Source organism: Xiphophorus couchianus, chromosome 10 (genome assembly GCF_001444195.1).
Source record: "Xiphophorus couchianus chromosome 10, X_couchianus-1.0, whole genome shotgun sequence".
NCBI lineage: Eukaryota > Metazoa > Chordata > Actinopteri > Cyprinodontiformes > Poeciliidae > Xiphophorus > Xiphophorus couchianus.
The window spans coordinates 2,419,541-2,432,392 of NC_040237.1; the positions used below are offsets into that span (position 1 = coordinate 2,419,541).

Genomic DNA, 12,852 nt, shown 5'->3' on the forward strand with positions numbered 1-12,852 from the left:
TGTCATTATTTCGACTTTATTTTTTTATTTTATAACTTTATCCTCCTAATTTATTTTATTTTATTTTGCTTTCTTAGCCCGGCCCTAATACTCCGTCGTACTTGTTGTTTCTCCTCTCATCCAGTCTCATCGATATTTGTTTTTCAGAGGGAGGACGTTCATGAGCAGCCGCAGCGAAGCCGCTTACATCGGGGGAATCTGCTCCCTGACGAAGGGCGGCGGCATCAACGAGGTGAAGGAAGAACTGCAGCGTCCTGCAGCCGCCATGATAACTTTCCCTGATTTATTCCCTGTGTGGCTCCTCAGTTTGGCAGCGTGGGTCCGATGGCCATCACTCTGTGTCAGAGTCTGGGGCAGAACATCGGCATGCTGAGGAACAAAGAGCGAACAGCTGCAGGTAATTCATCACTGATCTTAGTTGAGAGCTTCAAAAACAAAATGGCCGACACTCAAGAGAACGACTCAGATTTAACCCTCAGAGACGTTACACATTCATGGCTGTTTTTCTTTTACTTTAAAACTATTTATATTCCCTTTTTGGCATAATTTGTTTAATCACAACTTTACATGTTTGGGGTGAGAAAGTAATTTTATTTTATTTCATCTACTGCAGTGACATAACACCATAAAATCAGAGTAAGGAAAAGTTCGATTTATCTAACTGGGACTGAATTAATTAATCAAACTAATCACAATGAATTGATTATTGGAATAAGTAAGTAAAAGGCCAAAATTACCATTTGTTGAAATATCTTGATACCCAGAACTGTAATTAAGCCAACAAAATTCGTTTTTGCATTTAAAATAAATTTTAAAAACATATTCGCTGTAAATATGTTTCACACAGAAATACTCAAGTGAGTTTTAGCTTCATGCAAAAAAAATAAATGAATAAAATCAGCTTTTGCTGTCCAATTATTAATAAAAAATTAAGATTATCACTACACTGTATTGATGAAGGGCTGAACTTTTTAATGTTTATGTTCAAAGTATTTTTTATCCACAAACGCTCAGGCGTTCATTAAATGAATGCTTTTACTGCATTTTATGCATTTTATGACAATAGTCATAAACTAGTCATAGTCATAAAATTTATACATTACATTATAATGTAATGTATAAAATATGCTTTAAATCAGATACATTTTTATTTGATTTTTTTATTAATTGACTGAATAACCGATTAAACTGACTAAAACCAATAAAACATGTAAAACTAAACATTTTTCTGACTTCGTAAATGTAGATTTTGCATTTCTAAAACCTATGCACAATTATTGAAAACTGCTGTTACTTTGACTGGTCCATCAGGGTGAGCTTCATCTCTGTAGAATATATTTTATCTTTTTTAATCACAGACGTTTTTGTGTTTGTCCAGCAGGCTGCAGGTGTCCAGATCCATGGCTGGGCTGCATCATGGAGGACACCGGGTACAGAAGAAGTATTTTCAGGAAAATAAATGTTAACATTATGTGTCTTGCAAAAATGGAGCAGCTTCTTCCACGATTACTGTGTTTCCTTTTGTGGTTTGTGACATTTTCTTCTTGTTCAATGGATTTACATTGAGACTAAAATACAAACAGTTGGACTCTTTTTATTAATTCACACCTTTAAGATTTTTTTTCCTGCCTCATTTTTCTTCCATGTTGCCATTATGTTCCTTTTTATTGAGCTACCATGTAAAATCCTAATTAAATTCATTGAAGTTTGAAGTTGTCGTATCACAAAATATTTGAAAATTCAAGTGGTATGAATTTGAACTAATATAAAACATAAGTAAAACTTGTAATATCTTATTTTTGCCTGCATCCATCAGCTACTACCTGCCCAGGAAGTTTTCCCGCTGCAGTATTGATGAGTACCTGCGCTTCCTGCAGCAGGGAGGAGGAAGCTGCCTGTTTAACAAACCCACTAAGGTGATTCAGCTGGCGGCTCAGTCAGGCTTTACAGTTTAAACTAGGGATGGAAGTTATTGATTATTGATTAATGAGTTAATCTAAGGTTGATTGATCTTATGATTCGACTAATTTTCTTAAAAACCTGAGTTTTCTCATAACACCCATCAGAGTGTGGCTACGTTTTTCATAACATGCTAAATGTGTTAGCTGCATTAAATACTGGCTGTATGAACATAAAATTATTACATTTAGACATATTTATAAAATGTTTATCAGGAAGCTCTTAGGTTGCTGAACAGTTGAATAAAAGATGGAAAGAATAATTCCCAGTGAAAAGAAAACTTCATACAGAAAAAGTTTTGGTCTTGAATGATTGTGAAAACTTCGCACCAAGATGCTTTTCAAGTGTTTACATTTCAAAGCAGAACCGCGTAAAGTGCATTTTATATCCCACAACGGACTCTTTGTGGGTCGTTTCTCATTTCTGTCCTGATATGGCTCCGCGGCCATCTTTCTGTTTCTGTAGCAACATTCTCCGGTTAAGAATGATCAGCGGCGCCCTCTGTTGGATGGCGGCCAAATTACAACACTGAAACAAAGTCTAAGTGGGCGTTTTTAATGAATTGGAACAAATTTTAATTTAATAAACTATTAATTAATAATTAATTGTTTGCGTCCTTAGTTTATACACTTGAATGTAGACGGAAATATTAGAAAAAAACTGTTATTGCTAAGTTGCATTTAAATTTAAGTTTTGAACTGCGGTCTTTGAAAATGAGATGATGCTGTTTTGTTATTTTCTGTGTAGTTGTTAGATCCCTCAGAGTGTGGGAATGGATATGTGGAGCTGGGAGAGGAATGTGACTGTGGATCACTGGTGGTGAGCATAAATTAACCTTACTGGAACCTCTGACGTAATATAAAATAAGCATTTATTGCAGTAGCATAATATCAAGCTAAAATAAATCCCACTTCCAAGATTTTTTTAGTGCTGTAATTTTAGAGAATGGTAGCAAAGCGTGGCATCTTATGCCAGCTGTGAACACATGAAGTTTGCTAAATAGAATAATAACTTTATCTGAAAGTGCTTCTGTGTGTGGCATATCTACCTTTTTGTTTTACGCCAGGGGCACCAAAAACAAAAAACTGGTGTATTCATACAAAAGAATGCCATTTGCAAATAATCTCAATGTGTTACATTGAAAAGGATTTCAGGTTTGTCACTTTGTTTCATGTCTTTTAACGTCTGTCTGGCCTTTAGGAGTGTAGTCAAAGTGGAGCCAATTGCTGTAAGAAGTGCACTCTGACCCACAATGCCATGTGCAGCAACGGGTTGTGCTGCAGGGACTGCAAGGTGAGCTCCGCTGGCTTTCATCTCCAACTTAATAATAAATGTTTCCAGGAGTTAGAAGTTCTGCGAAAACTCAGTGAAGGCCGTGAAGCCTCTCTGAGTTAGAGATTTAAATATTGGACTTAAATTCTGCTACACTAAGTTCTGGTAACAATTTTCTAAGCACTTTGTTAGGACTGCAGTCCAATAGTTGTCCTCTATTTAAAAAGGACCTGTTCTTCTTCTTCTAAAAACAACCCGAGCACTTAAAAGCCGCCCAGCAGAGAGTTATTGTTTTGTTGTTTTTTTTATGTCTGGAAAAGGAGCCGTTCCAAAAACCTCTTGAATGTTAAGTCATATTCGAGGAGCACTGCATCGTTACCTAGCAACCCCAGTAAAGCCCAGCCCGTAACCTAGCAACCCAAGTTGAATTCCAGCATGTTTAGTCAGCTGTTTTTGCCAATGTATGCGCCAGGCCTGTCATAATAGTCAATAAATCAATTAATCGGATGATAAATTAAAACAAGCTCAATAATTTCCATTGGCATGATTTATAGTTTTTCTTTTTTCTCTCTTTCTGCCAAAAACTGGAGAATAAAAGTCTTCATTTTGGTGCTTTGGCCTCAACCAGCCCTTTTTTGAAGGACAATTTTTCTTACAAAGACTTCAAAATAAATTTTATTTGTTGTTTTGTTTATTTATTTTGAATATTTAAAATGTCTTCCAGTTCCAGTGTTAAATGTTCATTGGAATTTAAAGTTTACTAATCTTTGAGAATATGTTCTTGCATTATTATTTTGCCATTACCGTTATATTACTTTAAAAAAACCAACAATATTATTTTTTATCGCAAAAACATTTGGAGCAATTTATCATCCAGCAAAATTTGTTATCGTGTCAGGCCTAGTGTGCGCTGTACAATGGCTGCTGGAAACGACAAGTGTTTTGTTGTTGACTTACCATCTAGAAACTATTTGCTGCATTCTTGTTACTTGTGCGGAAAGGTCCACTTCTGCTTTTCAAAGCTGTACAGAATCATTGTCTAAGAATGATTTTGTGCAAAAAAAAGTAATAAACATATTTTTACAGAAATATGCTAACCTGTTAAAGGAAGCATAATAGATCACCTTTAAAGAATAAATTCCTGATAAAGAAAAAGAGTGTCTCTTAATCTGGGTTTTAAAAACTCTCACTGATTTCTTTCTCTGTTTCCTGGTGTCTCATTTCTCCGTCCTGCAGTATGAGCTCAGAGGAGTGACCTGCCGCGATGCCGTGAATGACTGTGACATTCCCGAAACCTGCTCAGGCGACTCCAGCCAGGTGAGGGAAGTACATTTATCAGGTGAACATATTCATTAATCTAAAACTCAGTCTGATTGATTTGTGTCCTTCAGTGTCCTCACAACGTCCACAAACTGGACGGATACACGTGCGAAGCTGGCCAGGTGAGACAGCATGTTTGTTTGTTTTCTGGCGGTCAGTGAAGCATCTATTTCTCTTTTTAAAGTCACTTTTTGTCTCATCAGGGTCGGTGTTATGGTGGCCGCTGTAAGACCAGAGATGGCCAGTGCAGAACTCTGTGGGGTTACAGTAAGTCTGACTTTAATGTTTCTGATGCCACACTGCCCCCTAGTGGCTCTGACTCTTAAAATCTCCTCTAACTCCTTCACATTTTATTATGCTACAATCCTGTGGAATGCATTTGAACATTTCAGTTTTAAATATGAGTTACTTTGTTTATGTTTTTTATCACCTAAAATCCTAATAAAAATACTTTAAAATGTGGTTTTAAAGTGACTCTGGATATTTTTTTAGCTGTTGACTGAAAGAGTTTGTTCTTCTCTCTCAGACTCGGCTGACAGGTTTTGTTATGAAAAGCTGAATTCAGAGGGAACAGAGAAGGGGAACTGTGGGCCGAACCCTGGCGGGCAGGGATGGGTCCAGTGCAACAAGCAGTAAGAAAATCATCACTATAAACGGCTGGGCGATAAATAGATGTTATCATTTTATCAAATTTTTGGTTTTTGAAGATTTAACTTTTGGAAAATCTGGATTTTTTTTCTCGCCAATGCAGTCCTTGGGTTTTATTAGTTCAGAGTGATGTCAGCGCGCCCAGAAACGCCATTTTGTTTGGTAAAAATAGTTTTACAGCTATTTATTTAAACTCAATGATGAAATATTACGGCCAGACTAAGACTATTTTAACATTTTACAAATAAATAGTAGTCTGGTAATAAAAATATTACCAGATAATAAAAATATCACCAGACTAACAGCTTAATTTTATGAGAAGTAAATCACAAAAACTAGCAAAAAAAAATAGCTGGTTTTGCATAGCTGAGCATCTTGTGAAATAATACTTTGATATCAGGTTAACAAATACAGAAATACTTTGTTTTAACGCATCAGATTATTATCAGTAGCAGGACTTTGAAACTAATGACTGAATCTGTTTTGAAAAAGAATCAAATCAGATTCCGTTTGTTCACGTCAGCTCTTGATGACTCTTACAACATCGTAATTTTAGGATGTTCATTTTGCAAAATTGCTAATTTTATGACTATATTCTCATAATTAAACAAACATTCAGACCAGTTTGGTCCTAATACTCTATCATTTTTTATTATTATTTTATTTAATCTTTATTTAACCAGGTGAGTTATTTAGGAGAAAGTTTTATTTACAATAAATATCAATAATCGTTTTAAGTCACAGAAGGAATGATTAAAACAAAAGCCACTTTTTGAATATATTTTCGGTCATTTATATTTTATTTTTTTAGAAAATAAAAGAAAGTCAGGTTTTATTTATTAGCCATGTCGCCCAGCTCTACCTACAGTGTGGAAGCTGCCATGTTCCTGGTGGAGTTTAGCGTCTCGGTGTGTTTGCTCTCGTCATGCAGAGACGTTCTGTGTGGGCTGCTGCTTTGCACCAACCTGACAGAAAGGCCCAGATTTGGGGAACTGCAGGGAAGACTCACCAGTTTGACGATCCATCACCAGAACCGATACATGGACTGCAGGTGAAGCAGGGAAAGCAACTAAGAGTTCAGGTTAAGAACCAGGATGCTTGATTGTGATTGTCTGAGTTCCAGAGGGGGTCACGCGGTGCTGGACGACGGTCTGGATCTGGGCTACGTGGATGATGGGACGCCATGTGGGCCAAACATGATGTGTCTGGAGCGCCGCTGCCTCCCTGTGCCGACCTTTAACCTCAGCTCCTGCCCCGGCTCCTCAACCTCACTCATTTGCTCCCACCATGGGGTGAGCCCACGCCCCTTGACCCCAGAAAACCTCCCCGTCTGGGCATGCCACGCGCTTTCAGGCTGTTTTCACACCTGATGGTCCGCCTAATTACTAGTAACTAATAAGTAACATGGCTTTTCATTTCAGTGAACCTGTCAGTGGCTTCAGGTGGAAATTTGCACATTTTTTTCTCTATCAGTTGGTACCATAATCTCTCCTTTTAAAAGGTTAATAAAATGTTGGACATTGTCTCTGTGTAAATAAATAAACAGTATGAAAAAAAAGAAACTGACTCGGTTCGCTTGGGGACCAAAATTGCAACATTTGTTACATTTTCAGCTGCTGTGGTTCGTTTTCACGCTGCAGTTTTGAAAAACCGGTTCCCCTCCTCGCCTGTGGGGGCGCTGTACCAAGAACCACGGAAGGAAACGACACAAAAACCTCTGAAGAAGACATGAAAGCAATTTCCTTCTTCACACAATGTAACCAAGATGGATTAGCGTCGCATTTTAGCGGTTGTAGGATTTCTCTCATGTTGTTCTCCCGCTAGCGCTAGACACGCGAGTTTGTTTTGGTTATATTTACCCAGAATGCCCCGCGCTGTAGTTCGCTTTCTGCTTAAAGAGCGGTCTCCTGTCTGACGTGATACACGTATGCATTCAAACCAAACCAGAGTTGACCTCAACCGAACCGAAATCTATGTTTTAGCCGAACCAAACTTCACTTCTTTGGTATTAATTTCTCCCCAAACGAACCGGAGTTTCTAGATTAAAGCGAACTAAGCAGGGATGGTGTGAATTCAAACTAAAATTTCCTCCCTTTTCCTCTCAGACGTGCAGTAACGAGGTGAAGTGCATCTGTGATCCCGATTACACCGGGAAGGACTGCAGCTTGCTCGACCCAATCCCGACGCCGACCCCACTGGAGGGACCAGAGAAGTACAAAGGTAAACACACGGAGACATTTTAGTTTATTTACCTGCCACAAACTGAATCCCCTGGAAAAATATTATCCTCAGCAACAATGTCAGTTTACTATCTGTATACTTTAAGTTTTAAAAAGTGTTATAGTTATTTTAGATTTTCATTAAAAATGTTTATTTTAAAGGATTTCTAAAAAATAAAAAAAAAGTTCTGAAGTATGAAAATATATATTTTTTATTTTATTTTATGAAGGATAAACATGTTTTAAAAAGAGATTTTTATTCTGAGGAATACAATTTTTACTTTAGATTTTTATTATAAAGGTGAAAAAATATATATATATATTTTAAAGGATAATGTTTTTAAAATTGGCTTTTTATTTCAAAGAATAAAAATCTTATTTTTAATTTTTATTATAAAAATGTTTTTAAACATTTATTTTAAGGATGAAAAAGTTTTTAAGTTAGATTTTTTTTCTTAAAAAATATTTTTTATTTTAGATTTTTACTGTAAAGGAGTAAAAAAGTTTATTTTTTATTTTAAAAAATAAAAATGTTTTTAAAGTTAAATTTTATTCTGAAGGATAATATTTTTATTTAAAGATTTTCTTCCTAAAGAAAAAGTTTTTTGAAATTTTAGATTTTTACTCTAAAGTATTATTTTTCTTTTATTAAAGTTTTATGTGATTAAAAAATTTGATGTAAAATTTTGGATTCTTATTTGAATGGTTAAAGATATGACTTAAAATCAGTGGCTCCAAGTATTAAATTACCTCGTAAATTTTCTTAGAAGTGATGAGTTTAGTTATAGTTTGTTCACTCTGTAAACACCTTGTGGATGAAGCAAAGTTTGAATAAATATACTACAGAAATATTGCGTGTGTATTGGTTAGTCAAGCAGTAAAGCTTTGGGTTCCTTTTCTATTTAGTTTTAAGTTGTTCTTAAACTGTGTGCAGAAATTAAAATTCAAGACAAATCTTGGAACGTTTGGAAAATTAAAAGAACCCTTTCTGCGTACTTCCAGTTTCTCCCAAGAGCCAAGTTTCTGTTTAATCTTTTATAAACATTATATTTGGATTTGCCTCTAGCATCGCTACGTTTTCTCCTTCAGACCTCAGTTTGGTCTGAAATCCTTCAGGTTGCCATTAACAACACAAACTCATACTTCCTCCTCTGCTTTCTCGCTCTGCTCTCATTCTGGCCGACTTCGCTCCCACAGGTCCCAGTGGCACCAATATCATAATCGGTTCGGTCGCTGGTGCGATTCTGCTCGCTGCAATAATCCTGGGGGGAACAGGCTGGGGATTTAAGTAAGAGTCCTGGCTCGGCGCATGTCTGCGTGTCTCTGTGTGCTGCAGCTGCTGCTTGGTTTGTTTACGCTGCTGCATGTGCGGTACAATCTGCATGTTCTGATATTAAATTCATATTTAAAGCATAAATGTCTTGTTTAAGAAGGAACTGCAGCTGTACCAGTAAGCACCGAGAATATTTATTTAATTTCCTAGCATGAAATCACTATCCCATATTTTTCTTTGGGAGATTATTCATACGTAGCGACAGTGACTTCATTCTAAGGATTTTTATGCTTCATAACAAGAAATTACTAGATACTTTCAGACTTTTGGTAATTTCTTTTACCAAAACCAAGTCTGCACATCTTTAAAAAGTCTAAATTTAAGGCATTAAAATGTCTTAAATCTATTTTAAATGGTTAGCTGGCCTTACATATGTTGATCACAAGTCTTAAACATGGTGTTGGCAGGATCATATTCTATGTAGTCTTTGTTTCTCATCTGACTTTTCAGTCAGGCAAACTTTTGAGTCGCTTCTTCACTGCGTTCGGTGATTTGAAGCGATTAAGGCTACTGGTAGGTAGCTGCTAATATGCCTTTGCTAGCTAGCAAAGTGTATTAGCAGCTATAGATGCAGTGGAAATGAAGGAAGGAGAAAAACTAGTTAGATAGCTCACTTTTTTTTTAACGCAAGCTAGCAAAAAGTGGTGAGCTAGCTAGTTAGCGATGATGCAAATTTATCAACAGTTGGCTGGACATCATTTGTCTTTGAAGCTTTTCACTGCTGCATGTTTTTCCCTTTGTGCTTCATGCATAAGATGGTTGATGATCTGACCGGAGTCTTTTTGTTTCATCCCATCGCCGCTGCCAATCCAGGAACATCCGGAAAGGACGGTACGACTCAGGATTTTAATCCTAATCCCAGTCCTGGAACATCGCTGGTCTTGGTTTTGGTTTTGTGCACACTTTTAATTTAGAGCATTTCTAAAATATCCACATATTCACAGATACCCGTGTGGTTTTATGTTTGTTTGCACCTGTTATCCAGTACTGAAACGCTGTTTTGTAGATGTTAATTAATTATATTTACATAAAAATAAACATTTATTACAGTTTAAAAACAAGACATATTGGATTTTTCTCATTTTTTTCACTTTTTTATGTATTCATCTTTGCTGTGTTTATACAACTTGTGTATTTTGTTGGTCATTTTCATTTTTCTTTTTTATTCATTTTGTTGAAATCAATTCCAATGTTATAGTTTTTCCCACAAGGAGAAGTTATTTTGTCACATACTATAAATCTGCCAATTTGCCTGGATGGGATGGAAAAATTTATCAACTTTAAAATCTTTGCACAAAAAATACAAATGGATTAGAATCAATGCACTTTCATTCAATCTTAGATTTGTTATTAAAACTCAATTAAGATGGTAAATTTCAGAAAATCATGAATTGTTATGTTATCTGTAGTCACTGATAGCATTCATTAAAAATAAAAAATATATGAATTGTTTCCACATTTCTTCTTTAAAATATATATATATTTGTTTTTAATGGACATAAAAATTTAGCAATTCAAAATATACAAATGTGTAAATAATTAAAACTGTTAATTATTTGTAATGATTGTAGTTATTTCAGTTTGGTTTTCATTGTTTCATATTTCCTGTTCTATAGTTCACTATGAAATAATTTAAAGTCTGCTGACCAATCGCCTTGTTTCTATTGGCTAAGTTTAGAAAATTGTTTCTCAATTTGCTGCGACATAAGGAAATAAACTCAGGGCTTCCTCCAGAAAACTTTTTAACCCCGGTGCTCAGAGTGCTGGGGCAGTCGTTCATCCAGCCGGCCGCCATGTTTTTGACTTGAAATGTTTAAAGTTGACAGGAAATTTGAAAATATTACTTGGTAGTTATGCATTTTTGGAAGACTGGAGGATTAATACCTAACACCAACCATAAAGTCTTAAAAAAGGCAATAATTTAAAAACAAAAGATAAATTAACAATGCTGGTAAAGCCTGGCGGCCTTCCAGGCTGATAATACACTGCTGGAGACCCTGAAAATGCTTCAAAACTAAAATATTTATGTGGGCTTTTTGCCATAAAGAATTGCAATTTTAATTTCATGGTTTCCACATTTAATAGTGTCAAAAAAGCTATAAATATTTAATTATATTTACATTTGCTTAAATATTTATGCATTTTCTTTTCTCAATCATTAGAGCTGTTTTTATTTTATTATTGTAGTGGAGAATGGTAAATCTCATTTCTTTGTGTCCATTTCCTGATATTCCCGATCTAAAATCTGTCTTTAGCTATAATAATAATAAGCTCTTTTTATATTTTCCCCTCTTATTGCTCCTCTTTTCTGTCTTCCCTCTGGTTTCCAGATCTTCAGGAGTTTAAGTTGCACCTCTCTTTTATTCCTGCCCACTCTGAGGAGACAGAACGGAGACGTCTTCCACTTAACGAGCCGTGGGGCTTTCCGTTTTTCCATTTCCTGCTCTGACTTTGTTGATCTTCACTCCAGCTGAGTTTAGTCTGCATGGAGGAATAAATCTGAGAACTACGGCGCTCCTTCAGCGGGTCGCCACGAGTTTCTGGGAACCGATTTCTACCTTACAGTCTGCATCACTTCCTGTTTCGCTATCCTGTCTAATGTTGTAGTTTCGGCTGTTATTGCGCATTAACCCTTTACGTATTTTAATGCTCTCAGTTCCTGGAGAGCACAACCATCTCCTCTCTGCAGTGTAAAAACCACAAACTGTTACTGAATGTCGGTTGTTAGATTAGAACGGTACATTCCACAATAAGAGCCATAATTTCTCCTTTTATGCTGCCTTGACAGGAAATCTGAGGGACACGTTGACAACCAGAGGGACAGTTGGTTTGCACTGAATATATTCTCCCTGCTGTAAAATAAATAATACTTCTATATAAAATATATCTACATGTGTGTAGGCATATGGGAAGGTTTGGGAACACCTCCTCATTTTGGGTTTCAGATATTATACTTTCTTCATAAGATGGTGTCACACAACTGCCAGGGGCCATATTGGTAGGAAAAAACTACACAGACTGTACACAAAGTAGCTGAGTAGTCTGCAGTTTTCCAGTTTTGCAACATGATGGATTCATGTTGTGATTCACGAGCCACTGAGGGAAAGTTAAAGAGAGAAGCTTTTATCGCATCCCTAAAGTACGACGGCACATTAGGGCCAATAGGAAACAAAAAGGAGTTCAGTTTGACCAAAAAGCTCAAAATTTTGTTTAATTAGTGTCAGAAATTTTCTAGAAAAAAAAAAAGTGGAAATTTTAGTTACAAAAGTTGAAAATTTGTGAGGAAAAAAAAATGTTTGAGCTTAATTTCAGAAATTTTCTTGGAAAAAACATTTCTGAGTTTCAAAAGTCAAACATTTGCTTAACAAAGATTGTGAAATTAATCAGAAATATTCTAGAAAAAAAAACTTGGAAATGATTTTGGAAACGTTTGAAAATGAGTTTCAAAAGTTTTGATTTTTAAAACTCAAAAGTTGTTTTCTTCTGTGTGCAACGTGGCATTGTGTCTTGTAGGTGAAATAATCTGCCACTGGAAGAACTGGGTTGCTAGGTAACTGGCTGGGGTTGCTAGGTAACCCCAGTCAGGGGTTACCTGGGCTGTTTATTCCACAATCAACGGGTGCATTGCGCGTTGATTGTGGAATAATCCACATGTGTAACTTGTGCTTTTCCATCAATATTCAGGAATTATCTACTTAAAACAATCTCCATATGTTACTGAGACGTTACTTGTAAGTTAGTTTTGACTTATTTCAAGTGTACTGAGATTTTTGTGCTATAAAATAGACAAAAAAAAGAAATTGGTAAGACGTTGGTTCTTTGCAGTGAAGCAACTGGTATCAAGCTGTTATGAAATACTAAAAAAGGTATTACAAAAGGTATTTTTAATGGCTTTTGTACAACTAAATCACCATTTGTTTTCTTTAGAGATCGTCCCAGGTTGAAGATGCTACTTGGAAATTTAGCGTGAATTATTATGGAGGCTGTGTCGGATTCCCAAACGTTTTCATGTGACTGTACTTAAGCATACAGATATGGTGCTGTTGTAAAAGCTTTGGGACTCAAGTGACAGCAGTGATTCACTGCCACCGTGAATGGAAG

The 12,852-nt window shown here is 36.0% G+C and overlaps 1 protein-coding gene across 5 annotated transcripts in view; it reads left to right on the top strand.

Annotated features, from left to right (window-relative positions):
• adam11 (ADAM metallopeptidase domain 11) overlaps nucleotides 1-11,955 on the top strand; it is a 32,811-nt gene extending 20,856 nt beyond the window's left edge. For 3 of the 5 annotated variants that reach the window (XM_028030160.1, XM_028030162.1, XM_028030164.1), the window contains exons 12-26: nucleotides 148-232; nucleotides 307-397; nucleotides 1,379-1,430; nucleotides 1,817-1,916; nucleotides 2,707-2,778; nucleotides 3,160-3,252; nucleotides 4,468-4,548; nucleotides 4,623-4,673; nucleotides 4,755-4,818; nucleotides 5,078-5,183; nucleotides 6,131-6,250; nucleotides 6,323-6,491; nucleotides 7,305-7,419; nucleotides 8,616-8,706; nucleotides 9,565-10,673. In XM_028030160.1, the coding sequence (XP_027885961.1) occupies nucleotides 148-232; nucleotides 307-397; nucleotides 1,379-1,430; nucleotides 1,817-1,916; nucleotides 2,707-2,778; nucleotides 3,160-3,252; nucleotides 4,468-4,548; nucleotides 4,623-4,673; nucleotides 4,755-4,818; nucleotides 5,078-5,183; nucleotides 6,131-6,250; nucleotides 6,323-6,491; nucleotides 7,305-7,419; nucleotides 8,616-8,706; nucleotides 9,565-9,601 (1,327 nt within the window). In that variant the 3' untranslated portion in view covers nucleotides 9,602-10,673. Of the gene's footprint in view, nucleotides 1-147; nucleotides 233-306; nucleotides 398-1,378; nucleotides 1,431-1,816; nucleotides 1,917-2,706; nucleotides 2,779-3,159; nucleotides 3,253-4,467; nucleotides 4,549-4,622; nucleotides 4,674-4,754; nucleotides 4,819-5,077; nucleotides 5,184-6,130; nucleotides 6,251-6,322; nucleotides 6,492-7,304; nucleotides 7,420-8,615; nucleotides 8,707-9,564; nucleotides 10,674-11,081 lie in introns of those variants that run through there. The other 2 variants (XM_028030161.1, XM_028030163.1) reach the window with 2 other exon arrangements.
• Nucleotides 11,956-12,852: the final 897 nt, after the last annotated feature.